This window comes from Salmo salar, chromosome ssa17, assembly GCF_905237065.1.
Source record: "Salmo salar chromosome ssa17, Ssal_v3.1, whole genome shotgun sequence".
Taxonomy (NCBI): domain Eukaryota; kingdom Metazoa; phylum Chordata; class Actinopteri; order Salmoniformes; family Salmonidae; genus Salmo; species Salmo salar.
This window is the reverse complement of record NC_059458.1, coordinates 51,387,074-51,414,955: the sequence shown is the minus strand read 5'-3', so window position 1 is coordinate 51,414,955 and position 27,882 is coordinate 51,387,074. Positions and strand designations below refer to the sequence as shown.

Sequence of the window (27,882 nt, the reverse complement as noted above, 5' to 3'; positions counted from 1 at the left end):
CCAGAGTGCTCAGGATATTAGACTGGTGTGAAGGTTCACCTTCCAAAAAGGACAACAACCCTAAGCACACAGCCAAGACAATGCAGGAGTGGCTTCGGGACTTGTCTCTGAATGTCCTTGAATGGCTCGGCCAGAGCCCGGACTTGAACTTGATCGAACATCTCTGGAGAGACCTGAAAATAGTTGTGCTGCAACGCTCCCCATCCAACCTGATCGAGATTGAGAGGATCTGCAGAGAAGAATAGGAGGAACTCCAAATGCAGGTGTGTCAAGCTTGTAGCGTCATAGCCAAGCAGACTCAAGGCTGTAATCACTGCCAAAGGTGCTTCAACAAAGTACTAAGTAAAGGTTTTGAATACTTATGTAAATGTGATATTTCAGTTTTTTTCTTTTTAATAAATTAGCAATTTAGAATTTTTTTTTGCCTTGTCATTATGGGGTATTGTGTTTTTTATTTATTTTATTTATCCGTTATTTTACCAGGTAAGTTGACAGCAACGACCTGGGAAATAGTTACAGGGGAGAGGAGGGGGATGAATGAGGCAATTGTAAACTGTGTGTAGATTGATGAGGAAAAAACTATTTAATCAATTTTAGATTAATGCTGTAATGTAACAAAATGTGAAAGTCAAGGGGTCTGAATACTTTCCGAAGGCACTGTATGTGTGTGTGTTTGTTTGTGTCAATGTGTGTATTAATGTGTGTGTGTGTGTGTGTGTGTGTGTGTGTGTGTGTGTGTGTGTGTGTGTGTGTGTGTGTGTTAACCAACTCCGTTAAAGTTGAAGTTTTATTAGTCGTATGTTCATTGTCCAACAAAATGATTACTTGCAGGTTCCTTCTAGAAAATGCAAAAGAATAAGAAATAATAAAATATAAGAATATGAACATAAAGTAAATGTCTGTAGAATAGAATAATACATTTTAGCATAAGGATAATACAGGAAGGCACAATTTATAGTCCAATATTTACATGTATATTGGGGAAGGGGAGGATGGGGGGCAAGTATACAAATAGAGCAGTATAATACGAGTCTGGTTGTGGCATGTGTGTGTGTAGAATGAATGTATATATGTGTGTGCATGAGTGTGTGCTAAGGTGTGGAGTATCCGAACAGGTGGTCAGTCCAGTTCAAGTGTTCAGCAGTCTGATGGCTGTTGACGGTAAGGAAGAGAACAGCTCGTGGCTGGGGTGTGTGTGGGGTCGATGATGCTGCGTGCCTTCCTCAAGTACCGTGTTGAGTAGATGTTCTTGATGGGTGGGAGCACGGTCCCAGTGATGTACTGGGCCGTCTTCACCACCCGCTGGCGGGCCTTGTGGATGGAGCAATTCTTGTACCAGGCCATGATGCAACCGGTCTGCCTCCTTAGGAATTAGAGACGCTGTTGCGCCCTCTTGACAAGAGTGGTGGTGCTGTCCATGACAAGACCTCTGTGAACTTAAAACATGTGACTCTCTCTACTGCAGTCCAATTGATGTGGATCGTGGAATGTTCCCTCTGCTTCCTGAAGTCAACAATCAATTTCTTTGTTTTGCTGACAGAGGGAGAGGTTGTTGTCATGACATCACCATGACAGTTCACATACCTCCTCCTATAGGCTGACTCGTCGTTGTTTTTGGATATCAACCGTGGTGTCGTCAGCAAACTTGATGATAGTTGGTGTCGTGCAAAGCCACGCAGTCGTGGGTGAACAGGGAGTACAGTAGAGGACTGAGGGCACACCCATGGGCAGGGCCCCTGGGTTCAGAGTCAGTGTGGAGGAGGTTTTGTTGCCAATCCTCACAGCCTGTGGTCTGTCCGTCAGGAAGTCCAGGATCCAGTTGCAGAAATTGGTGTCCAGGGCTCTGAGCTTGGTGTCGAGCTTGGAGGGAACAATAGTGTTGAATGCTGAACTGTATTCAATGAACAGCATTCTCACAAAGATGTTCCACTTGTCCAGATAGATGTGTTACGTCCATGTGAATAGCGATGGAAATGGCATGTTCCGTGGACGCCCTCCAGCTGGTCAGCACACACTCTGGGGATACGACTAGAGATGCCATCTGGGCCGGCAGCTTTGTGAGGATTCGCTGTCTAATAGTTTTCCTCGCGTCAGCCTCAGAGACAGAAAGCACCCGGTCGTCCAGAGCAGCGAGAGTCTTCATGGATGGCTCAGTGTTGTCTGCCTCGAAGCGAGCATAGAATGTGTTAAGCTCGTGTGGGAGGGAGGCTTCGATGCATACCGCCTAGCTGGATTTTCCTTTGTAGTCTGTAGTCCTTGCCACATGCGACGCGAGTCTGCGTTGTCGGAAATCAATTCAAGTTTGAGTCTGTATTGTCTTTTTGTATCAATGGATTTGCAGAGCTCGTACCTGCTTGCCTTGTACGCGTCGCACGCCACCTCATCAGGGTTCATTCTACTGACATTCAATGCTGCAGTACAAGCTCTCAGCATTGTACAGATATCGCCATTCATCCAGGCTTTTTGGTTGGGGTAAAGTAATAATTAACGCAAAAATAGCCATAAAAAAGCAAAGTCGAGCAGGAACCGGCAAAACGTGCGCCCTCCTCAGCATCGACATCTTTTATACTGAACAAAAATATAAACGTAACACATAGTGTTTGTCCCATGATTCATGAGCTGAAATTAAAGATCCTAAAAATGTTCCATATGTACAAAAAGCATATTTCTCTCAAATGTTGTGCACAAATTTGTTTATATCCCTGTTAGTGAGCATTTCTCCTTTGCCAAGATAATCAATCCACCTGACAGGTGTAGCATATCAAGAAGCTGATTGAACAACATGATCATTATACAGGTGCACCTTGTGCTGGGGACAATAAAAGGCCACTTTAAAATATGCAGTTTTGTCACACAGTACAAAGCCACAGATGTCTCAAGTTTTGAGGGAGTATACAATTGGCATGACGACTGCAGGAATGTACACCAGAGCTGTTGCCAGAGAATTGAATGTTCATTTCTTTACCATAAGCCACCTCCAAAGTCGTTTTAGAGAATTTGGCAGTACGTCCAACTGGCCTCACAACCGCAGATCACGTGTAACCACGCCAGCCCAGGGCCTCCACATCCAGCTTCTTCAGCTGCAGGATCATCTGAGGAGGTGGGCAGGGAGGTGTTGAGGAGTATTTCTCTGTATTAAAGCCCTTTTGTGGGGAAAAACTCATTCTGATTGGCTGGGCCTGGTTCCCCAGTTGGTGGGCCTATGCCCTCCCAGGCCCACACATGCCCCTGCCCAGTCATGTGAAATCCATAGATTAGGACCTAAGGAATTTATTTCAATTGACTGATTTCCTTCAATGAACTGTAACTCAGTAAAATCTTTGAAATGGTTTCATGTTGCATTTTATATTTTTGTTCAGTATATTTTATTTTTGCCTTGTGGTTAGTGTCTGCCCTGAGATTGAAAGGTTGGGTGTTTGATCCCCGGCCGAGTCATACCAAAGACTGTAAAAATGGGACCCGATGCGTCTCTGCTTGGCACTCAGCATTAAGGATAGATTAAGGAGATAGCTAGTCTATCGCAGCGGCTTGCTTCCCGTCCAGGGGGTGTAATTGTACATCAAGCTGCCTCACGCTACAGAAACAGTTGGTCTCATGCCTTATGAGCAGTTCCGACTTACTTACTAATGCTGAGTGTGTTTGTTCCCCCCAGGTAAGACTGTGACAGTGGTTGAAGCCATCAAACAGGTGCTGAAGACACAGAGTCACGCCCACATCCTGGCGTGCGCTCCGTCCAATAGCGCGGCAGACCTGCTGGCTCTGAAGCTTCTAGAACACCTGGAACACAGGAAGCTGTTCCGGATGTACGCCACATCCCGTAACCCTGAAGATGTGCCCAATGATATACGGGTGTGTGTGAGTGAGTGTGTACGTCAGTGTGAGGTTTGTATTCTGTGTGTGTAACACCTCTCTCGTGTGTGTGTGTGTGTGTGTGTGTGTGTGTGTGTGTGTGTTTCTCTTCAGGACTGCTGTAACCTGGGTCAGGATTGCTTTGTATTTCCCTGTAAAGAGGAACTGATGAAGTACAGCATCATGGTCACCACCCTAATCACTGCCGGACGGTAAGGATAGCCGCTAGTCGCTAACACTGGAGATCCCCATAGGAAAATGCTACACTAGGGTAACGCAAGATCATAATCACCACTCTGCTCCATGCCGGACAGTAAGGATCGTCACTAGCCGCTAACACTTGAGTTCCCCATAGACCAGTGGTAACCAACCTTTTCTGAGTCAAGATCACTTTCGCAGTCAAAAAGCAAGCTGAGGTCTACTGTTCAGATGTTATTTTTAAACATGACTTAAATGTAAGCATATGCAACATTAACCTAATAAAAACAGTTCTGTAGGAATGAGCCTAATACATTATCACAGCATATTGGCTATATGCGTGGCCTGCCAATATTGTTCTTCTCAGACCATATTATAATTAAAAACTCGAGCTTTGATAACAAAATAGATCAGTTGTTGTATCACTTGCGAGGTCCACCTGAGCATAAATTGAAATGATTCGCTTTTTTATTTTACTGGACTGATGGTACCTGCGTCTGATGGTCAGTTTCAGCGGAGGAAAGGAGAGAGCAGCAGACTGTCTGCCTCTCACGGTCCCGTACCGGTGAGACTGACCAGAGAGAGGGGACACAGTCTTCCACCTGATGGCACCGTAAATATTTCTGCCTCGTACAAATTCATGTTCCTATGACCAGAAAAAGGGAAATATTCCTTGATATTAAAATGGACACAAGCTGCTAATTATACAAATGCAGGCCTATCGCTACATCTTAGCTAATAATTAATTGCAGCTGCAGCACGAGTGGAAGTAGGGACAAGCGCATTTACTTTTTTGTAACTGTTGAATAAAAACAGTTGGCAGTGCTGTATAAAACCTTAAACAGTAAGTCACTCAGAAAACTGAAGCTCTTTTCTGTAATATCAAATCTCACGTAGGCTGGTACCAGATTTTGCTGTGGGGTCGTGGAAGTTGTACTAGGCACAGTGATTTGAGCTACCCGACTGGCCAGCACAGTAGACACACATGATTTAGCCATAGCTCCTGGTCCGCCCGGTAGGCGGAATTTGTCCCTTCAGGCAAATTAAATGGTTCAACATGGGAACACTTTGCATGGCTTCTGAATCAAGTGCACCTACTGCCAAAAGCGCAAGGACCGCAAGCCTTTATAGTTGACTTTTCTACAGAAAGGTTTGTTGATCGACTAGGAGTGCCTTGAAGATACCATATCTATGGCCACTGCCATAGAGTGATGCTAATACTAGGAATCCCCATAGTGAGACACTAATGCTAAGCTAACTTTTGTCCTCTCTGTCTCTCGTGCGTGTTCTCCAGGTTGGTGACAGGTGGTCTTCCTCCAGGTCATTTCAGTCACGTGTTTGTTGACGAGGCGGGACACGCTGTTGAAACGGAGACCATCATACCACTGGCTGGTGAGAGAGGGATGGATGGGGTGGGGATTAATACTGATTGGCTGAAAGCCGTGGTATATCAGACCGTATAACACAGGTATTACAAAACATTTATTTTTACTGCTGTAATTATGTTGGTAACCAGTTTATAATAGCAATAAGGCACCCCCGGGGTTTGTGTTGTATGGCCAATATACCACGAATAAGGGCTGTGTCCAGGCACTTGGCGTTGTGTTGTGCTTAAGATAAGCCCTTAGCCGTGGCATATTGGCCAAAAACCCCACCCCTTATTGCTTAAATGTATCATGGGTAAATTGTGACTGACTGATCTACAAATAATAATGATTAGTTATTTACGATGGAAGGTGATTTGTAGATCAGGCATACAGCGTGTCCCGCCTCGTCAACCTGCACTGTCGGCTGCAATGTCAAACAAGCCCAATAATTTAACTGTGTGTGTGTAGGGCTGCTCCAACCAGAGACGGGCCAGGTGGTTCTAGCTGGAGACCCTAAACAGCTGGGACCCATCCTCAGGTCTCCTCTGGCTCTGAAACACGGCATGGGTCAGTTCCTCTTCTTTTCACTCCTTCTTCCTCTACTTCCTCCTCCTCCTCAATTTTTTGTCCTCTTCTTCCTCTCCCTACTCCTTGAAAATCCTTTGACATAGAAGAGCAGATTGTAGAAGCCGCTACGATTCTGAGGACTCTCTCTCTCCCTCTCTATCTCTTAGGTGTGTCTCTGTTGGAGAGGCTGATGAAGGATGTGTCTCTGTATCAGAAGGAGGAGGAGAGTGGAGTGTTCAACAACTGCTACGTCACCAAACTACTGAGAAACTACAGGTATGTAAGCTCTCCTGATCAGGCTGGTTTAATGAGGCCAGCACAAGCACTTTGGGAGAAAAGGACAAGCGTTGGAACTAGGGATGCAAATTTCGGTCAATTTTGCTGCCGACTAACCGACCCAGATTAACCGGTCAACAAACAGTTAAATTCTTTCCAAACAGTAAAATGATGTGACCAACAGAAAATGCTATGCATGCATACAAGAAACTGACATTTTTCATAAAGAGCTTAATGGAAACATGCAATAATATAGTCTTACAGTCAAAAAGCTATAACCTATTATTGAACATGCAACTCTTGTCATGAAGCAGCTAATAAAACATCATTTTCAAGCATTTTGCCAAAATGGAATTCGGGGGAAAACACCATTCTAAACAGCACACCTAATGCGAGCGGTTCCATATGTGACAGAGATGAAAATCTCCTTTAGAAACATATCTAATAGCAACAAGTAGGATGTGTTGCTAATATGTGTAGGATTGTGCCTTTTGGCTTCTGGACAATGAAAGAAAGTTCATATGAAAACGAATAGAGTACCACAGTATGAGTCATAATACCCATGAAACCTAGCAGTCAAACAAGGAAATGGTTCCAATAGTTTTTCCAACATTCATTTTTCCCATAGGGGATTTTAGAAACACTTAAAATAAGGGCTGTTTTTCGTGTAGGCTTACCCTGGCGTGACGTTTTGATAACCGTGTAAATCTCTCTAGGACAAGGTGACTGCTCAATATATTTGCCTATTTACCCCTCCCCCCAAAATGAAACGGTAGTTATCTGCTAATGTGGCTATCATAAGGAACTACCAATGCCATGATGATCTGGACAAGAATGCCAAATCGAGGCAAAGGTAAGACTCTCTCGACTAACTATCTAATGTTATAGCCTATGCACTCGAATGGGAAGCAAGTGTTAATAACGAGTTGAGATTGAGAAATAACTTCATTTTTTTTTATAATCGTGGCCGTCAACACAGTTTTTAACATGCGAATGCTTTGAGAATTGTTATTTGTTGCGCAAAGGAACGTTTCACTCCAGTACAAGCAGTTTGAGGAGCTGCTGTCACGCTGTCTGACGGGTGATCGGCTATTCCGCTCCTCAAACTAGGTTTTGTATGCTGTGTGCGTGATAAATAACATGCATGACGACTAACGAAAATACACACACGGTAATTTAATAACACAAAATGATGCTAATTAACCTATAGACTGATAAGCATGACCAGTAAAATATATTTTTTGTTAACCGTTAGCATCCCTAATTGAAACTGTTTCCTTTCATTATCTCCCTCCCTCTGCAGGTCTCATCCCTCTATCCTGAAGGTGCCTAACGAGTTGTTCTATGAGGAGGAGCTGCAGGTGTTTGCTAACGAGATGATCCGGAACTCCTACTGCACCTGGGAACACCTGCCTCAGAAGGTACACACACACTGTATACACACTACACAGACAAACACACGTTCTCTGAGGTCTCAGCGTAAATCCTAACACCATTTAAACCACAAGGAGCACCATTGAGGACCACTTTGGAAATTTGTGTTTTAATTCATGCTTACATGTGTCATTCTCTAGGATGAAATGCTTATCTTGTGGGCCAAAAAAAGACTTGATTCAATTCATTTAATCTTAATAGCCTGCTAAACATTGGTTTACCTCCAGAATTTCCCGGTGGTGTTCCATGGTGTAGCTGGTCGTGATGAGCGGGAGGCTACCAGTCCGTCTTTCTTTAACGTGGCGGAGATCGAGGTGCTGATGGATTACCTCAAGAAGCTGCTGCAGGGGCAGGGCAAGAGGGGCCTCGCCACAATCTCACCCAAAGACATCGGTATCATCGCCCCCTATAGAAAACAGGTGGGACTACACCCTACAGGATATAATATACTGAACAAAAATATAAACACAAAATGCAACAATTTCGAAGATTTTACTGAGTTACGGTTCATAAAAGGAAATCAGTCAATTTAAATAAATTCATTAGGCCCTAATCTATGGATTTCACATGACTGTGAATACATATATGCATCTGTTGGTCACAGATACCTTAAAAATAAGGTAGGGGTGTGGGTCTGAAAAATAGTCAGTATCTGGTGTGACCACCATTTGCCTCATGCAGAGCGACACATCACCCTCGCATAGAGATGATCAGGCTGTTGATTGTGGAATGTTGTCCCACTCCACAATGGCTGTGCGAAGTTGCTGGATATTGGCGGGAATTGGAACACTCGGTCATACACGTCTATCCAGAGCATCCCAAACATGCTCAATGACCAGACATGTCTGGTGAGTATGAAGGCCATGGAAGAACTGGGACATTTTCAGCTTCCGGGAATTGTGTACTGATCCTTGCAACATGGGGTCGTGCATTATCATGCTGAAACACGAGGTGATGGCGGTGGATGAATGGCACGACAATGGGCCTCAGGATCTCTTCACGGTATTTCTGTGCATTGAAATTGCCAATTGTGTTCGTTGTCCGTAGCTTATTAATGCCCATACCATGGGGCACTCTGTTCACAATGTTGACATCAGCAAACCGCTCGCCCACATGATGCAAAGGTGTGCACAAAATTCGCGAAAATACTATTTTTGTGCGTATGGAAGATTTCCGCAATCTTTTATTTCAGCTCATGAAAGATGGGACCATGACTTTACATGTTGCGTTTTATATTTTTGTTCAGTATATATAACTCTAACCATATATAATATATACAACCCTAACCCTATAGAGGGCCTGGCACACCCTATAAGATAAAATATATACAGTATAACCCGTAAAGCTATAATAGGAGTTGTAGAAATGTGAGTTGTAGATCTGCCATTCCCACTGAAACCCAGTCTAAGAAGCAGTAGATCAGTACTTTGTGCTATTTTATGCTTCCTGTTCTTAAGTTTTTTGTTTTTGTGTCTCGTACTTCCAGTTTTGAACACCAGCTCAAAAGCTGAAAATACAATATTTTTGGTTATGGAAAATATATTTCACAGCGGATTAGATGGTACAATGATTCTCTGCTCAATGACTGCTTATTTTGTGACATAAATTGAAATTACGCATACTATTAGAATTTTAGCAACCAGGAAATGGCGAAGTAATTTCTTCATAGTGCACCTTTTACCATACAGGACCACTGGGCTGCATCTTTCCAATGTGTTTTGAGTGGAATTGAGGAAATAATGATGGAGGTAACAAGGACTTGACGGCTACAGAGGCAGCAGTTGTAAAGCCCTGCCGTAGCTCATATAGAATGTTTGTTTCTGTGTGAAGGTGGAGAAGATCCGTAAAGCCTTGAAGACGCTGGAGAAAGACTTCAAATCGACCAGCATCAAAGACCTGAAGGTATGGAGAGACATTGATTTAGTAATCTCTCTTTCTGTCTGTCTCGAGCTCTTTCTCTCTCTCTCTCTCTCTCTGGGAAATTCCACGGTAAGAGTGATGCTGAGACTCACTTTAAACTATATGCCAAACAAAAACCAATGATTGCAAAGTTAAACAAACCACATTTACTTGAAAAACAGTGCAGATGCTAAGTTTGGTAAAAGAATGACGGCACCAACAGCCAAACCGTCATTCTGTTTTTCAAGTAAATGTGTTTCTGTAAAATGTTCTGTGGAAATTGTTAAAATGTAGTCCTTGTGCAAAAATATGTATGGTTTGTTTACCTTTGCAATCATTGTTTTTTTGTTTGATATACATTTTGATATGCACAGAAAACTCTGTGGAATTGTCCCAATCTCTTTCTCTCTCTGTCTCTCTCTTCTCACTACTGAATCTCTGTCACTCTGTTATCTTTAACCCTTTACAATTGTGGTAATAGGCCTATATCGATAGGGCAAAATTGAAATGGTTCAAACAGAATAAATATGAGCAGTATATGCATACCCCCCTGCAGGTTTCTGATCACTACTTTGTTTCCTTTTCTGTCCCCCTCTCCGCCAACCCTACCCACTCAGCCCCTGCCCAGATGCTCATGCGCTGTCGCTCTCTCTCTCTCCCCCACTACGCTCTCCTCTTCTCCCTTCTGCTAAATCTCCCTCCTGTTTCCTGATTCTGCCTCTTCGACCCTACTCTCCTCTTTCCGCTTCCTATGACACTGTCCTCTTTCCTCCCGTCCGGCTCGACCCTCTCCTCCTGCTCCATGGCTGAGTTACTCATTGCATGCTTACAGAACAGGAGGAAAACTAAACTTCCAGAGGACCTATCATCCTTTCACTCCCTCCTCTATACCTTCTCTTCCTCTGTATCAGCGGCTAAAGCCACTTTCTAAAACTGAATTTCAAGCTTTTGCCTATAACCCTAGGAAACTCTTTTCCACCTCCTTAATCCCCCCCCCCCCCCCTGTGGACCACTTTGTCAACCACTTTGAAAATAAGTTTTACGACATCTACCCAGTCTAGTGAGGTACAGCAGCCCGACAACCTGCCCAGTCGACCCCATCTCTGGAGACCTTCTCACTTCCCTCATCAACTCATCCCTTAACAATTGGCTGCGTCCCACCTGACTCTTTCGCTATCTCTATCAGAACGATCTTCCTGACCCTAACCAGTCAGGCTTCAAGACAGGTCACTCAACCGAGGTTGCGCTCTTCTGGCACGGAGGCTCGCCTCATTGCCAAAGCGGACTCTCTGCTTGGTTCTCATCCTTCTAGATCTGCTGCCTTTGACACCATGAACCATCAGATTCTGCTCTCCACCCTCTCAGGTCTGGGCGTCTCTGCACACCCTTGGATTGCATCCTACCTGGCAGGCCGCTCCTACCAGGTGACGTGGAGAGAATCTGTCTGTACCACGTACTATCACTACTGGTGTCCCCCAGAGCTCAGTTCTAGGCCCTCTTCTCTCTATACACCAAGTCACTGTTCTCTCCTATCATTGCTATGCGGATGACACTCATATCCCCCCCCTCCTTCTGACACCTGGCAGATACAGTATCTCAGCTTGAATGTCTGCCCAACACCTCAAGCTCCACCTCGACAAGACTGAGTTGCTCCTCTTCCCGAGGAAAGGCCTGCCCACTCCAAGACCTCTAAATCACGGTTGACAACTCCAGTGTCCCCCTCCTAGAGTGCAAAGAACCTTGGCGTGACCCTGGACTATTTCCTGTTGTTCTCTGCAAACATCACAGCAGTGACTCGCTCCTCCAGGTTCATGCTCTACAACACCCGTAGAGTATGACCCCACCTCACACAGGACACGACGCAGGTCCTAATCCAAGCTCTTGTCATCTCCTGTCTGGACTACTGCAACTCAGTCTTGGCTGGGCTCCCCGCTTGTGCCATCAAACCTTCCCAAGTTCACCCCGCTCCTCCGCACACTCCACTGGCTTCCAGTCGAAGCTCGCGTCCACTACAAGACCATGATACTTGCCTACAGAGCAGCAAGAGGAACTGCCCCTCCCTACCTTCAGGCTATGCTCAAACCCTACACCCCTGGTCTCTTGCCTCTAACCCCTACAGGAGGGCCGCTCCCGCTCAGCCCAGTCCAAGCTCTTCTCTGTTCTGGCACCCCAATGGTGGAACCAGTTTCCCCTTGAAGCTAGGACAGCAGTCCCTGCCCATCTTCTGAAACCCTACCTCTTCAAAGAGTATCTTAAATAATCCCACAGCACCCTCCCGCCTCCCCCTAACACTCGCACTTTGACTTTTTTTCCCCCTTTACAAGCTCTGACTTTGCTGACAGTTACTTTATTGAGGAAAAATGTACTTACTATGACTGATATGTGGTTGTCCCACATAGCATCTTAAAATGAATGCACTGTAAGTCGCTCTGGATAAAAGCGTCTGCTAAATGACTAAAGTGTACATGTAAAATATAGCAATTGAAAGGGAACACTTTGGAGATTATGGGGAAATTATAAGACCAAAGGTGAGGACAACCGGAGACAAGACTGAATCCAAAAATTACACTGTTGATTTTATGTGCAATTTACATTTAATGTATTTTTCGCAGCATTTGTCTAACAAATTCAGAGAAATAATCTGGATACATTCAGTAACATAATAAGAATATGTGAGAAGGGTTTGAATAAGACGTTTACCTGGTGTCTTCAAGTGGCTACACGTCTCCAAAGTGTGGACAGTTACTAAATCATTTCGATGCACTTTTATGATTCAAGGAAAGAGACTTCAACTATTAGGTGCTTTTTTTTTAGCTTTCCTAGCTGTGCCGTTGAGGTACTTAAGACGGCACACGAGTATTTGTTTGTTTGGAACACAACCCTGCATCCCCACCATCACACAAATACTGTTGGTTACGCATTCCAAAAACGCTCCATTTATAAATCGCAATCTGGGTCAGGTGGTCATCATTTGAAAGCTTATTCTATTGCCAACATGACTAGCTAATTTATAAAATACCGTCTTACAGTGCTAGGCTTTCACAAGTTCAGAGGAACAGATATAAAAAAAATTCTGCACTTAGAATGGATTCATGAGAGCATTCAGGCATGTGTTCCGCTGCCAATTCACTTCACAACAGGACAAATGACGTCATGTCATCCTTGTAACTGTAAATCAAACATAGCGATCCTAAAGGTTGATACTGTAGATGACATGAGTTTTATAAGTATGGAAAGGTGAAGTGCACATTTGAACTCAGGGGTGTGTGGTTTGCTTGTTTGACATCAAAGTGGTGTTCATTATCATCCTCAATGTCTCATCTTTCAGAACACATCAAGTACCGTAAATTCCGGACTATAAGCCGCAACTTTTTTTTACCAGGCTTTGAACCTCGTGGCTTATACAATGACGCGGCAAATATATGGATTTTTCACACTTAAAAAAAAAAAATTGCCCAAAAAAAACACATTCTGTGACGTGCTCAGTTTTTTGGCGGCATGAAGCTTTCATTAGACCAATGAGGTTACGGTCAAACAACTTTTTTGTTTACTGTTTAGATTAAATCGAGCGCTCTCAAACTTCCCATCATTCTGATTACGGTAGTCATTTTGTCACCCTCATCATGGCAAAGACACGGAGAAATGCATATGATGCAGCTTTCAAGTTGAAGGCGATTGATCTGGCTGTTGGAAAAGGAAATAGAGCTGCTGCACGGGAGCTTGGTCTTAATGAGTCGATGATAAGACGTTGGTAACAGCAGCGTGAGGAATTGACTGAGTGCAAAAAGACAACTAAAGCTTACTGCTAATTTTTTATTTCTTTTTACAAGCCGTGTTTCATTAATGCCAATTTATTTTTGTTACAAGCCGTGTTTCGTTAAAGCCTGTGTAAAGTTCATTTGTTTCAATGCACCGGTAGGCACCTGCGGCTTATAGACGTGCGGCTTATTTATGTTCAAAATAATATATATTTTTATATTCAGGTGCGCTTAATAGTTCGGAAATTACGGTACTCTTGAATTACAGCATTCCTCTTTCTCAGACAACAAAAAAGTTGCGTTAGGGATTGGGGCATTTGGTTGTTGTGCTTGGTGCTCACATTTAGAGCGTCTGTCAGTTGAATCCCATAGAGCGCTGTAAAGCAGAGACCCTGAGGTCTGACATAATGTATTGCATGTTACTGTACAGCCACTGTTCCAATAAAGCACTTATCAGTGACCAAGTCTGCCATTTTCAACCTGTATACGGGTTGCGAGTGTGAAGGGCTACAGATATTTGCGGTGGCTAATTAACAGTAAATATGTAAATTGTTTCACCCCACAGTTAGCCAGGATGTTTAGCTCACAGCTAGTTAAAGTGGTTTACAGTTTGGTAACAATCTCCCCTACACTCTTCTGCTAGCTACGGTAGTGCTGCCATGTCAATAACATGCTGTTTACGATTAGCTATTGAGATGCACCTTCCGTGCGTATTGTGAGGCATGTGTGTGCGCGGCTGTGTACGGAGCTAAACTATGTGTGCGTGTGTCTGTTAGGTGGGGTCAGTGGAGGAGTTCCAGGGTCAGGAGAGGAGGGTGATCCTGGTCTCGACGGTCCGCAGCAGCGCCAACTACATCAAGACCGACCAATACTTCAGCCTTGGTTTCGTCAAAAATGAGAAGGTACATACATATACACACTTAATATACAATTTAAGAGGACTTCTAGCAAGAAAAAACAACAGGAACGCAGTAGGTGATTTGTCAATTGAGTAATATGTATTTCAATAAACCCAACACAAACACTTTTCTCGACAAAAATATGCTTCAGCAAAAATAAATAAAATCAATCTACAAGTAATATAATTCAACGCATAGTTTTCACAAACACAAATATTCCATAAACATTTTCAATCAGACAGTACCCTTAAAGAATCCTCAATTGAATCAATAAAAAAGCGGTCAGGATGGGCCTGGATATATTTAACCATTCTCAAATTCATAGACAAAGCTATGGATGCCATTATATCAAAATGACAGTTTGAACTGTGTTTTGAGGCTATACAGTGTTTGTTTATATTTGCATCGTTTACAAACATTGGAGTAAAACAAGCTTATATTTTGGTTTCTGGTGGAGTACGCAATTGAACTAAGCTCATGAGGCATTTCAAAATGATATTCTTCAAGAATCAATGGGTAGATATCATTCATAAGTCCGAAAATGGATGTTGCAACTTTTTATATGAATGGACAAAGCCATTGATCATGTGACGCCATTCATTTCACAGCTCGTAAAAATGTACTTTAAACATGCGCTTCAGCACTCGGCGGTCCAGTTCTGTGAGCTTGTGTGGCCCACCCCTTCGTGACTGAGCCGTTGTTACTTCTAGACGTTTCCACTTCACAATAACACCACTTACAGTTGACCGAGGCAGCTCTAGCAGGGCAGAAATTTGACGAACTGACTTGTTGGAAAGGTGGCATCCTATGAAGGTGCCACATTGAAAGTCACGGAGCTCTTCAGTATGGGCCATTCTACTGCCAATGTTTGTCTATGGAGATTGAATGGCTGTGGCCTTGATTTTACACACCTGTCAGCAACAGGTGTGGCTGAACTAGCCGAGTCCACACATTTCTTTCACACATACTTTTGTGTGTCTAATACATTTTCGGCGCACTTCTTAAAGTGGTAGTGCTCATTTTAGGCCACATCTATCGTTCATACAAAATTGAATTATTTAAACATAGGGCAGAGAATTATTTCATATCATTTCTCGATGGTGATTTTTCATAATATCACTTGATTTGTGCACTGTTATATGTGGCAGTGTCACAGTATACTGTACTGCACACACAGCACACACACACACATGTCAACACCAGTGGTTCCCAAATTTGGAGTTTGGACCCTATATGGGATCCCTTGAGAAAATCTGTAATCTTATCAAACAAGTAACGTTTCTCGCTTCAAATTGGTATAGAACACAACCTTTTAGTATCAACTAAGGGCCTTTTACACTATTACAATGCACTTTCGTGTCATTATTATGTGTTGGACAGCCTGCAGGACCTAAAATTGACTGAATATGAACACAGTGTTCACTAAGAATATACTTTTGTGCATAAACAGTTTGATCTACACACACACCACAGTGACAGTGCTGACCACCTGCTCTCTATGTGTCCAGAGGTTCAACGTGGCGGTGACCAGAGCCAAAGCCCTGCTGATCGTGGTGGGAAACCCCTTAGTGCTGCGAGGAGACCCCACCTGGGGCAGGTACGTACTGACCCTTAATTCTGCGAGGAGACCCCACCTGGGGCAGGTACGTACTGACCCTTAATTCTGCGAGGAGACCCCACCTGGGGCAGGTACGTACTGACCCTTAATTCTGCGAGGAGACCCCACCAGGGGCAGGTACGTACTGACCCTTAATTCTGCGAGGAGACCCCACCTGGGGCAGGTACGTACTGACCCTTAATTCTGCGAGGAGACCCCACCAGGGGCAGGTACGTACTGACCCTTAATTCTGCGAGGAGACCCCACCTGGGGCAGGTACGTACTGACCCTTAATTCTGCGAGGAGACCCCACCAGGGGCAGGTACGTACTGACCCTTAATTCTGCGAGGAGACCCCACCTGGGGCAGGTACGTACTGACCCTTAATTCTGCGAGGAGACCCCACCAGGGGCAGGTACGTACTGACCCTTAATTCTGCGAGGAGACCCCACCAGGGGCAGGTACGTACTGACCCTTAATTCTGCGAGGAGACCCCACCTGGGGCAGGTACGTACTGACCCTTAATTCTGCGAGGAGACCCCACCTGGGGCAGGTACGTACTGACCCTTAATTCTGCGAGGAGACCCCACCTGGGGCAGGTACGTACTGACCCTTAATTCTGCGAGGAGACCCCACCTGGGGCAGGTACGTACTGACCCTTAATTCTGCGAGGAGACCCCACCTGGGGCAGGTACGTACTGACCCTTAATTCTGCGAGGAGACCCCACCTGGGGCAGGTACGTACTGACCCTTAATTCTGCGAGGAGACCCCACCTGGGGCAGGTACGTACTGACCCTTAATTCTGCGAGGAGACCCCACCTGGGGCAGGTACGTACTGACCCTTAATTCTGCGAGGAGACCCCACCTGGGGCAGGTACGTACTGACCCTTAATTCTGCGAGGAGACCCCACCTGGGGCAGGTACGTACTGACCCTTAATTCTGCGAGGAGACCCCACCAGGGGCAGGTACGTACTGACCCTTAATTCTGCGAGGAGACCCCACCAGGGGCAGGTACGTACTGACCCTTAATTCTGCGAGGAGACCCCACCTGGGGCAGGTACGTACTGACCCTAACCCGAGTGGCGCAGAGGTCTAAGGCACTGCATCTCAGTGCTAGAGGCGTCACTATAGACCCTGGCTTGATCCCGGGCTGTATCACAACCGGCCGTGATCGGGAGTCCCATAGGGCGGCGCTCAATTGGCCCAGCGTCGTCCTGGTTAGGGGAGGGTTTGGCTGGGGTAGGCCGTCATTGTAAAATAAGAATTTTGTTCTTAACTGACTTGCCTAGTTAAATGAAGGTTAAATAAAATTAACCCTTAGGGTTGAGAGGAGACCCCACATGGGGAAGGTAGGTACCAGTGGAGGCTCTTCAGAGGAAGAAGTGGAGGACAATATTCTTCAGTGAATTTCTAAATAAAAATAGTGAAACTAAAAAGCTATCCTTTTTAGATAAGACTATACTAAATATATTAATGTCACCAAATAATTGAATACAACACACTGTTGTGCAATGACGGTCCTGTTGCTTGGGTGGCGCAGTGTTCTAACGCACTGCATCTCAGTGCAAGAGGCGTCACTACAGTCCCTGGTTCAAATCCAGGCTGTATCACATCCGGTTGTGATTGGGAGTCCCATTGGGCGGCACACAATTGGCCCAATGTTGTCTGGATTTGGCCGGGGTAGGCAGTCATTGTAAATAAGAATTACCAAGAGTGCACAAAGCGGTCACCAAGGCAAAGGGTGGCTACTTTGAAGAACCTCAAATATAAAATACAGTTGAAGTCGGAAGTTTACATACACTTAGGTTGGAGTGATTAAAACTCGTTTTTCAACCACTCCACAAATGTCTTGTTAACAAACTATAGTTTTGGCAAGTCGGTTAGGACATCTACTTTGTGCATGACACAAGTAATTTTTCCAACAATTGTTTAGACAGATTAATTCACTGTGTCACAATTCCAGTGGGTCAGAAGTTTACACGCACTAAGTTGACTGTGCCTTTAAACAGCTTGGAAAATTCCAGAAAATGATGTCATGGCTTTAGAAGCTTCTGATAGGCTAATTGACATCATTTGAGTCAATTGGAGGTGTACATGTGGATGTATTTCAAGGCCTACCTTCAAACTCAGTGTCTCTTTGCTTGACATCATGGGGAAATCAAAAGAAATCAGCCAAGACCTCAGAAAACAATTTGTAGACCTCCACAAGTCTGGTTCATCCTTGGGAGCAATTTCCAAATGCCTGAAGGTACCAATTTCATCTGTAAACACAATAGTACGCAAGTATAAACACCATGGGACCACACAGCCGTCATACCGCTCAGGAAGAAGACACGTTCTGTCTCCTAGAGATGAACGTACTTTGGTGCGAAAAGTGCAAATCAATCCCAGAACAACAGCAAAGGACCTTGTGAAGATGCTGGAGGAAACAGGTACAAAAGTATCTATATCCACAGTAAAACAAGTCCTATATCGACATAACCTGAAAGGTCGCTCAGCAAGGAAGAAGCCACTGCTCCAAAACCGCCATAAAAAAAGCCAGACTACGGTTTGCAACTGCACATGGGGACAAAGATTGTACTTTTTTGAGAAGTGTCCTCTGGTCTGATGAAACAAAAATAGAACTGTTTGGACTTAATGACCATCGTTATGTTTGGAGGAAAAAGGGGGATGCTTGCAAGCTGAAGAACACCATCCCAACCGTGAAGTACGGGGGTGGTAGCATCATGTTGTGGGGGTTGCTTTGCTGCAGGAGGGACTGGTGCACTTCACAAAATAGATGGCATCATGAGGATGGAAAATTATGTGGATATATTGAAGCAACATCTCAAGACATCAGTCAGGAAGTTAAAGCTTGGTCACAAATGGGTCTTCCAAATGGACAATGACCCTAAGCTTACTTCCAAAGTTGTGGCAAAATGGCTTAAGGACAACAAAGTCAAGGTATTGGAGTGGCCATCACAAAGCCCTGACCTCAATCCTATAGAAAATTTGTGGGCAATACTGAAAAAGCGTGTGCGAGCAAGGAGGCCTACAAACCTGACTCCGTTACACCAGCTCTGTCAGGAGGAATGGGCCAAAATTCACCCAACTTATTGTGGGAAGCTTGTGGAAGGCTACCCGAAATGTTTGACCCAAGTGAAACAATTTAAAGGCAATGCTCCCAAATACTAATTGAGTGAATGTAAACTTCTGACCCACTGGGAATGTGATGAAAGAAATAAAAGCTGAAATAAATCATTCTCTCTATTTTGACATTTCACATTCTTAAAATAAAGTGGTGATCCTAACTGACCTAAGACAGGGAATTTTTACTAGGATTTTTACAGGAATTGTGAAAAACTGTGTAAACTTCTGACTTCAACTGTATATTTTGTTTGGTTTAACACTTTTATGGTTATTACATGATTCCATATGTGGTATTTCATAGTTTTGATGTCTTCACTATTATTCTACAATGTATAAATATAGATAAACCTGGAATGAGTAGGTGTCAACTTTTGACTGGTACTGTATATATAAACTGATCAGCTGTCCGTCCTGTCTCCCTGTACGGACATTGCATTTTATTGCCATTGCAGTCCTCATGCATCCTTGCAGCATGCCTAAGGCACGTTCACGCAGATGAGCAGGGACCCTGGGCATCTTTCTTTGGTGTTTTTCAGAGTCAGTAGAAAGGTCTCTTTTAGTGTCCTAAGTTTTCATAACTGTGACCTTAATTGTCGACTGTAAGCTGTTAGTGTCTTAATGACCGTTCCACAGGTGCTTGTTCATTAATTGTTTGTGGTTCATTGAACAAGCATGGGAAATGTGTTTAAACCCTTTACAATGAAGATCTGTGGAGTTTTTGGGATTTTTACAAACTATTTTTAAAAGACAGGGTCCTGAAAAGGGGACTTTTCTTTTTTTTTTTTGCTGAGTTTATATAGTACCAGTCAACACATTGGACACACCTACTCATTCCAGGGTTTATTTATATATATATAATTGTATTAAACACTTTCAAGCGTCATCCTCTGACTTTTTTGTACTTTTAAACTGTTGTAAACTGTAGGAATGAATCACCTAAGGAACCCTAACCCCTCTCTCTCTCCCCCTCCAGGTTCCTCCAGTTCTGTTCCCAGGCGGGGGGGAAGACAGGGTTTGACTCCTCCCAGGCTGAGGGAGAGGAGGAGGTGGTGGAACGCCTAGCTGCCCTCTGCTTACAGGCTGATCCCCACGGTAACACACACACAGACAAATGCACGTACACTTCAAACTGTTAAAAAATATAAAAGAAATGTTTAATTTTGGAGGTTAACTGTTTGACTCTCGCACACATCCAGTGGAGACAGAGGAGAGTGAGGTTCAGCAGCAGATCGAACCAGAGTGGAGGAACGAGCAGTGAGAGACACACACACATCGTACAGGAGACCCAACGACAGTACTGATCAGGAATCAATTCTTCCTACGAACAGGGGAAGACATCCCTAGTACAGAGGTTTTCAAAGTGTGAGGCACGCTTCCGCCAGAGTTTCATGTAAGGAAATCCAAATCAAACTGTATTCAGTTCTCTAATAATGAATAAATACATTTTTAAAAAAGAGGTGTCCCAGCTTTTGGGGCGCGGTTGTCTTGATGTTCTCTGAATGGAGGCCCACTGTCTCAGACTTTGAAAACGCCTGCCCTAGTACTACTGCACTAAGTAACATTTGGTACCAGGCCAATGTTATTGTATTATTTCAAAACAAAACAGTTTTCTACTCCATACCAGGTGAACTTCCTATGAGATCTATCAGGACCAGTCCTCTAGGATAGTGAATGAATTTATGAAATCACATTGTACCATCCATCTATGCTGGTGTTAGTTTTATTAGTATGAGTCTGTTGTATGTAGTCTCACAGACGCACACTGAGGCCAGGATTAAATCCCATCGCCCTTTGTTGGCTATGCAGCTTTTAATGGCAATGTTCCCGCGTTCGCGGCTCAATCAGAAATGACCTTTAAAGGCCTACTCCAGTCTCTATTTATATACTTGGGATATCGCTTTTCAACAGGAAACATAAAAATAAAAAAATCACCGGTGGATGTCTTTTTAAAGTGATTTTGGCAATTAAGCTTGACATTTTAAAGGGATAGTGCATGATTTTTGCTATCCTTTTTTCTACTTACTCAGAGTCCGATGAACTCATGGATACCATTTGTATGTCTCTGCGTGCAGTTTGAAGGAAGTATAAGGTAGTTTCCCGAGCGATTGCTAACTTGTGTTAATGCAATGGACGCTAGTTAGCAACTTCCTTCAAACTACAGAGAGTTCATCTCGTGGATGGCTGTATGTCTGTTGAGGTTCTGGCCTTCAAAATCTGTGCTGCTGCTCCTCTACTGTTCGCTAGAGATTCAGTTCCCGATAAATTCATCAAACTATTTCTCTGCCGGTGTGTCTGACCTTGATGTAATCTAAGAAACTGGAATAAATCATTATGTCTGATCTATTGTCAAGATTTTAACCACAGAGATCCTATTAAATTACTAATAGGTAATTATGCTTTTAACTTGTTAAAATGTTTCTCTCTCCTTCCGTGGTGCGTTCAGTATGGCAAAATGTTGCTCTATTCATGACATTTCTATCTGAAATGTTCCACTGCTAGAAGCTATTTATTACCACATTACCATATCTCTTCAATTAGAGGGAATCGGCAAGCCAATACCATTTAAAAATACTTTAACATTTTAAATTTGTCAAGAGGATTAATAATCATCAAACAGGGAGGGGCTACCTGAACTTGTCGAATAAGACACACTTGTTTCCATTTTCATAACATTTTGCTATGTTCTGCCGTAATGAATATGACCCAGTTGATCTTGGAAAGAAGTAAAGCCTGATGGGTATTTCTGAGTCCAGGATCCACATGTATCAAGCATCTCAGGGTAGGAGTGCTGATATGGGATCAGGTTCCCTCGGTCCATGTAATTTTACTCATTATGATGTAAAAGGCAAAACTGATCCTAAATCAGCCCTTCTATTCTGAGACACTTGAGACATACGGCCCTCTGGACTAGGTTTAAAGTGCTCCGTAGTCCTGGACTAGGTTTATTAATCCAGCAGTAGGCTTAATGTGAGTCTGGGAAACCAGAATAGATTACAATCCAACTTTGTTGTCCATTGGATAGAATGGTAATTTTGTCTTCTGCCTTTCCCAACACCCCCAGATACACAAACACATGTTGAGAGGCAAAGGGTTATCTGCAGTGCAGCACCCCTGAATGGAGAGCAATTGTGGGGGGTTAAGTGCCTTGCTCAAGGGCAGAACGGCAGGAAATGTATCTGCTAGGGTTAGTGTGAGGCTAGGGAACCAGCCTATAGAGTAGTGTAGAGGAATGGTGTAATGTGATAATGGTCTGGGGCTGTTTTTCATGGTTCGGGTTGGCCCCTTGGTTCCAGTGAAGGGAAATCTTAATGCTACAACACACAATGACATTCTAGACGATTCTGTGCTTCCAACATTGTGGCAACATTTTGGGGACGGCCCTTTCCTGTTTCAGCATGGCAATCCTCTCGTGCACAAAGTGAAGTCCATACCGAAATGAAATGGTTTGTCGAGATCGGTGTGGAAGAACTTGACTGGCCTGCACAGAGCCCTGTCTCAACTCCATCAAACACCTTTGGGATGAATTGGAACGTCGACTGCGAGCCAGGCGTAATCGCCCAACATCAGTGCCCAACCTCACTAGTAATCTTGTGGCTGAATGGAAGCAAGTCCCCGCAGCAATGTTCCAACATGTAGTGGAAAGCCTTCTAAGAAGAGTGAAGGCTGTTATAGCAGCAAAGGGGGACCAACTCCATATTAATGCCCATGATTCTGGAATGAGATGTTAGATGAGCAGGTGTCCACATTCTTTTGGTTATGTATGTTGGATTTTGCATCTGTTGAACAAAGGAAAATTATCAATACAATTTACTCCTGCATATCCATCATGTGTTACGTATGTTATATTCTAACATATAAAACCAATATGAATTTGATCAATAATTGACAAAAATATAATTCCAAATACCTTGTGAGATCAAGGACTTGCTAATTCAATAATTGAGGGGAAATACTGTGGTGTAAAGATGTCCGGTAGTTACAGTAAAACTGATATCCATAGTTTCTATGTTGGAAGGAACCCACTCGGGATTAGACCTCATTTCAATGTCTAGTTTTGATTAACATTATGTTGAGTTTTCAACTAATGTGAATTCAACGTGAAATCAACAACAAATGTCACCATGTTATTGTATTTAGGTTAAATGGTGGGTGACTTTTTGCAAATCCAATCAGTTTTCCACATTGATTTAATGTCATGACATTACATTTTTGATTTTTGATGTTGAAATGACGTGGAAACAATGTTGATTTCAACAAATGTTTTCCCCAGTTGGAAGTGCTGGTATGTAAAGGTAACTGCCAAAATAATGAAAACACTTGAGTAAATAAGGGATAGAAAGTGTATTGAAAGCAGGTGCTTCTACACAGGTGTGGTTCCTGAGTTAATTAAGAAATTAACATCTCATCATGCTTAGGGTCATTCTAGGCAGGCAATTATTTTGGCTACCATGGCTATGCACCCATTGAATGATAATTCCCCCATCCACAAGTGGTCACTGAATGGTTTGATGAGCATGAAAATCAAATCAAAGTTTATTTGTCACGTGCGCCGAATACAACAGGTTTAGTAGACCTTACAGTGAAATGCTTACTTACAGGCTCTAACCAATAGTGCAAAAAAGGTGTTAGGTGAACAATAGGTAAGTAAAGAAATAAAAACAACAGTTAAAAGACAGGCTATATGCAGTAGCTAGGAAAATGATATATACCATGGCTGTCTAGTCACCAAATCTCAACCCAATTGAAGACTGGAGCAGCTCCTGGGACAGCGTTTTTCACCACCATCAACAAAACACCAAAATATGGAGTTTCTCTTGGTAGAATGGTGTCACATCCCTTCAATAGAGTTCCAGACACCTGTAGAGGTGATGCCAAGGTGCATTGAAGCAATTATGGCTTGTGGTGGCCCAACGCCCTATTAAGACACTTTGTTGGTGTTAAGACAGTCATTGATACAGTAACACAGGTTTAACGCTATCAATATCACTTAGTATTTTCACCTATTTAAATTGTAATTTATTCATCTAAATCCAGGGTAAAAATATGTACTGTACCAGTCAAAAGTTTGGACACAACTACTTATTAAAGGGTTTATCTTTATTTTTACAATTTTCTACAGGGTTAAAGTAACAGGCACATCTCAACATCAACTGTTCAGAGGAGACTGCGTGAATCAGACCTTCATGATCGAATTGCTGTAAAGAAACCACTACTAAAAGGACACCAATAAGAAGAAGAGACTTGCTTGGGCCAAGAAACACGAGCAATGCACATTAGACCGGTGGAAATTTGTCCTTTGTCCTTTGTTGTGATTTGTGATTTTTGGTTCCAACCGCTGTGTCTTTGTGAGACGCAGAGTAGGTGAACGGATGATCTCCTAATGTGTGGTTCCCACCGTGAAGCATGGAGGTGGTGTGGGGGTGCTTTGCTAGTGACACTGTCAGCGATTTATTTAGAATTCAAGGCACACTTAACCAGCATAGCTACCACAACATTCTGCAGCGATACGCCATCCCATCTGGTTTGCGCTTAGAGGGACTATCATTGGTTTTTCAACAGGACAATGACCCAACACACCTCCAGGCTGTGTATGGGCTATTTGATGAAGAAGGAGAGTGATGGAGTGCTGCATTAGATGACCTGGCCTCCACAATTAATTTAATTTAATTAACCTTTATTTAACTAGGAAAGTCGGATAAGAACAAATTCTTATTTACAATGACGGCCTACCCCGGCCAAACCCTAACCCAGACGACGCTGGGCCAATTGTGCGCTGTCCTATGGGACTCCCAATAACGGCCGGTTGTGATACAGCCTGGAATCGAACCAGGGTCTGTAGTGACGCCTCTAGCACTCTAGCACCACTGTGCCACTAACAATCACCCAACCTCAACCCAATTGAGATGGTTTGGGATGAGTTGGAACACAAAGTGAAGGAAAAGCAGCCAGAAAGTGCTCCGCATATGTGGGGACTTCCAAGACTGTTTTAAAACATTCCAGGTGAAGCTGGTTGAGAGAATGCCAAGAGTGTGCAAAGCTGTCATCAAGGCAAAGGCTGGCTACTTCAAAGAATCTCAAATATAAAATAGATTTTTATTTGTTTAACACTTTTTTGGTTACTACATGATCCCATGTGTTATTTCATAGTTTTGATGTCTTCACTATTATTCTACAAGGTAGAACATTTTAAAAAATTAAGAAAAACCCTTGAATGAGTAGGTGTGTCCAAACTTTTGACTAGTACTGTATATATTGCAATCCCCGTCACTTTTTTAAATGATTTGTGTAAATGTGTATATATATTTTTTTACTGACAAATAAAATCAATCAAGCAATCCAAACTGTGCAGAGGCCAACTGATGAATGGAAAGAGACATCTGTTACAAAACACCAAAAAGAATGACATTCCGAGATTGTCAAACCAAGCCTTCGATGCTGTGGTGCTGAAAACGCAAACTATGATATTGAAGCGCCCGAAGTCGGTATGTTTTGTTCATTGGTTGTGTGGTGCGTTGGCACAGAAACCTGTTGGTGGAAAATGTGTTGCATATATTTTATATAATTATAAACATGGCATCAACATTTTGAACATCTGATTACCCCTAGCAGATCAATGTCTGCAACCGGCTCTGATCGTGAAGTAATGAAAGACAGAGAGAGTGAGCTTGTCTGTGGTCGTCAGCAAACCCTCAACCTTCTGGCCCATAGCCCTGCGTGGCATCAACTGTGCCACAAAATAACGCTGAAGTTTCAAAGTTGATATGCACGTTTTTTTTTAAACACAGGGTCGCTACAGTTGTTATTTGTGGTCTAAACATTATTTTGAGATAATTCTATGAGGGGGGAGGGTATTCAATTTATTTTACAGTACAAGGGGAGGATCATGTGAAAATATTTGTAAAGTTGGGGTGGGGGGGGGGGTGCATTTCTTTATATTACACCTTGAGTTGGACCATAGGAATCACAATAATTAGTAGTCTGAGGTGGATCAGTGTACGGTTTGTTCAATCAATATCCGAACGTAAACAATGAAGACAGATAATCATTTCACTTCATGAAATCATTTGCCTATGTTAATCCGCAAGATTGAATTAAAAGGGACATTTCACCCTGGCTCCGTCACGGCATATAGTCAATACTTTATTAACAACATTACGTTTTTGTCATAAACGTCGCCATTATGAAAACCACAAGCTAGAACAAGCGCATTTGTGCGTTTTCCTTTCACTGGAAGAATTGTGACATTTTGACTCCCTGTGGATTTGGCTGCTCATAGTGTTCTTCTTTGGGGTTTAATAGAGGTTGGCCTCCAATATGTTGCATTACCGGCCCCAACTGGACTGTAATATAAATCCATTATACTTTGTGATACAAAATTATATTTTTTTATTATAATAATAATATTAAATATATATTTAAAAAACACCCTTCCAACTAATCCTATACTCAATAAAAACCCACTACCTCATTCCACTACTTTGACCATATCTGCTCCTGCACCATATCACCACAACATATATTTTCTGTGATTTTACATTCCATTTCTGCAGAACAGTTGATAACCATTGCTATGAACGCTGACAAGCCAACCTTACTGAAGCATATACTGTACCACTTGGCTTATCCCTCTGTGCTGGCACAAATCCACTACTCACAGGGATCCTCTCAGGATCCCTCAACCTTGACCCACTACTCTGAATCTGCCCACCTCCACCTGCCTCTCTCGCACCGGACACTTCCGATCCCCAGCAGCATGGGCACCCCTACAGTTGACACACACAACTTTATCCACCGAAACTACACAATCCTCTGTCCCATGCCCTCCTGCACACTTCCTACATCTTGAAATCTCCCTCTTACACACTGTTGCGACATGACCATAAACGATGCACCTGAAACACCGCAGTAGATTCAGCACAAAAGCTCTAAACAGGATAACTGAGATATTCTAACATGACTTTGTCAGGTAAATACTCGAAAACAAAAAGGACTGATAGTGACTCCTCGGTTTCACCAAACTCACCACCGGGTCTGCGACGCACTAAACAGCGGGTGTCACAAACATCAGGACTCTTCAACATAACTTGCTCTACCAACACACTTAACGCTACTCCAGAAATCACTCCTTTCAATGTCCTATTCTTAAGCGCAATGCAAGAAACAGATCTTGACCCAAGTTGCGTAACAGGGAGCGCCTGCTCCCTCTAGGCCAAAGAACCACAAACAAATATCACAAGTCCACTACAGGTTACCTTCACCCAACTCTTTTACCACCCACCCTGAAACTACATATGTATCCACCAAAATGCAAGGATCCACTTTCTCCAAAAAGGTCACTCCTACTGGACCAGATTTTTCTTTATCATGACCATTGATGTCAGGCTTGACACCTTCCACCTCACTTAACTCACCCTCATTCACTTCCATTTCACCTCCAGAACTCGGTCTGGTGCACAGCACACTCGGTATAGCTACACCTCCATCTCATAATCGTCCACCTTCCTGCTCATAGTGAACCACAAAGTCCAGCATTCATAGCGAATGCAGATACCGCCCTGCTAGGTAGATGAGGCGTGCCCATAAACTTGGATAATTATTTACTTTGAACAACCAACATGCAGTAATCTCAGAACTTCTCTAGGCAAAATGTTAAAAAAAATATATACTGCTCCAAAAAATAAACGGAACACAAACAACACAATGTAACTCCAAGTCAATCACACTTCTGTGAAATCAAACTGTCCACTTAGGAAGTAACACTGATTGACAATAAATTTCACATGCTGTTGTGCAAATGGAATAGACAACAGGTGGAAATTATAGGCAATTAGCAAGACACCCCCAATAAAGGAGTGGTTCTGCAGGTGGTGACCACAGACCACTTCTCAGTTCCTATGCTTCCTGGCTG

At 43.3% G+C, this 27,882-nt stretch overlaps 1 protein-coding gene and 1 long non-coding RNA gene across 3 annotated transcripts in view; one reads left to right on the top strand and one right to left on the bottom strand.

Moving 5' to 3' along the window:
* Positions 1 to 21,313, top strand: part of mov10 (helicase MOV-10) — a 44,343-nt gene extending 23,030 nt beyond the window's left edge. Inside the window, exons 12-23 of one of the 2 annotated variants that reach the window (XM_045698503.1) lie at positions 3,653 to 3,849; positions 3,964 to 4,061; positions 5,342 to 5,439; positions 5,883 to 5,981; positions 6,149 to 6,257; positions 7,561 to 7,678; positions 7,919 to 8,110; positions 9,522 to 9,593; positions 14,125 to 14,250; positions 15,756 to 15,844; positions 19,948 to 20,066; positions 20,171 to 21,313. In XM_045698503.1, the coding sequence (XP_045554459.1) occupies positions 3,653 to 3,849; positions 3,964 to 4,061; positions 5,342 to 5,439; positions 5,883 to 5,981; positions 6,149 to 6,257; positions 7,561 to 7,678; positions 7,919 to 8,110; positions 9,522 to 9,593; positions 14,125 to 14,250; positions 15,756 to 15,844; positions 19,948 to 20,066; positions 20,171 to 20,232 (1,379 nt within the window). In that variant the 3' untranslated portion in view covers positions 20,233 to 21,313. 2 annotated transcript variants of the gene reach the window in all.
* On the bottom strand, positions 20,916 to 27,510 carry LOC123728217 (uncharacterized). Its single transcript, XR_006760101.1, has 2 exons — positions 27,386 to 27,510; positions 20,916 to 22,750 (listed from the first exon to the last, which is right to left on the bottom strand). It is a non-coding gene; the product is annotated as an uncharacterized lncRNA (long non-coding RNA).
* Positions 27,511 to 27,882: the final 372 nt, after the last annotated feature.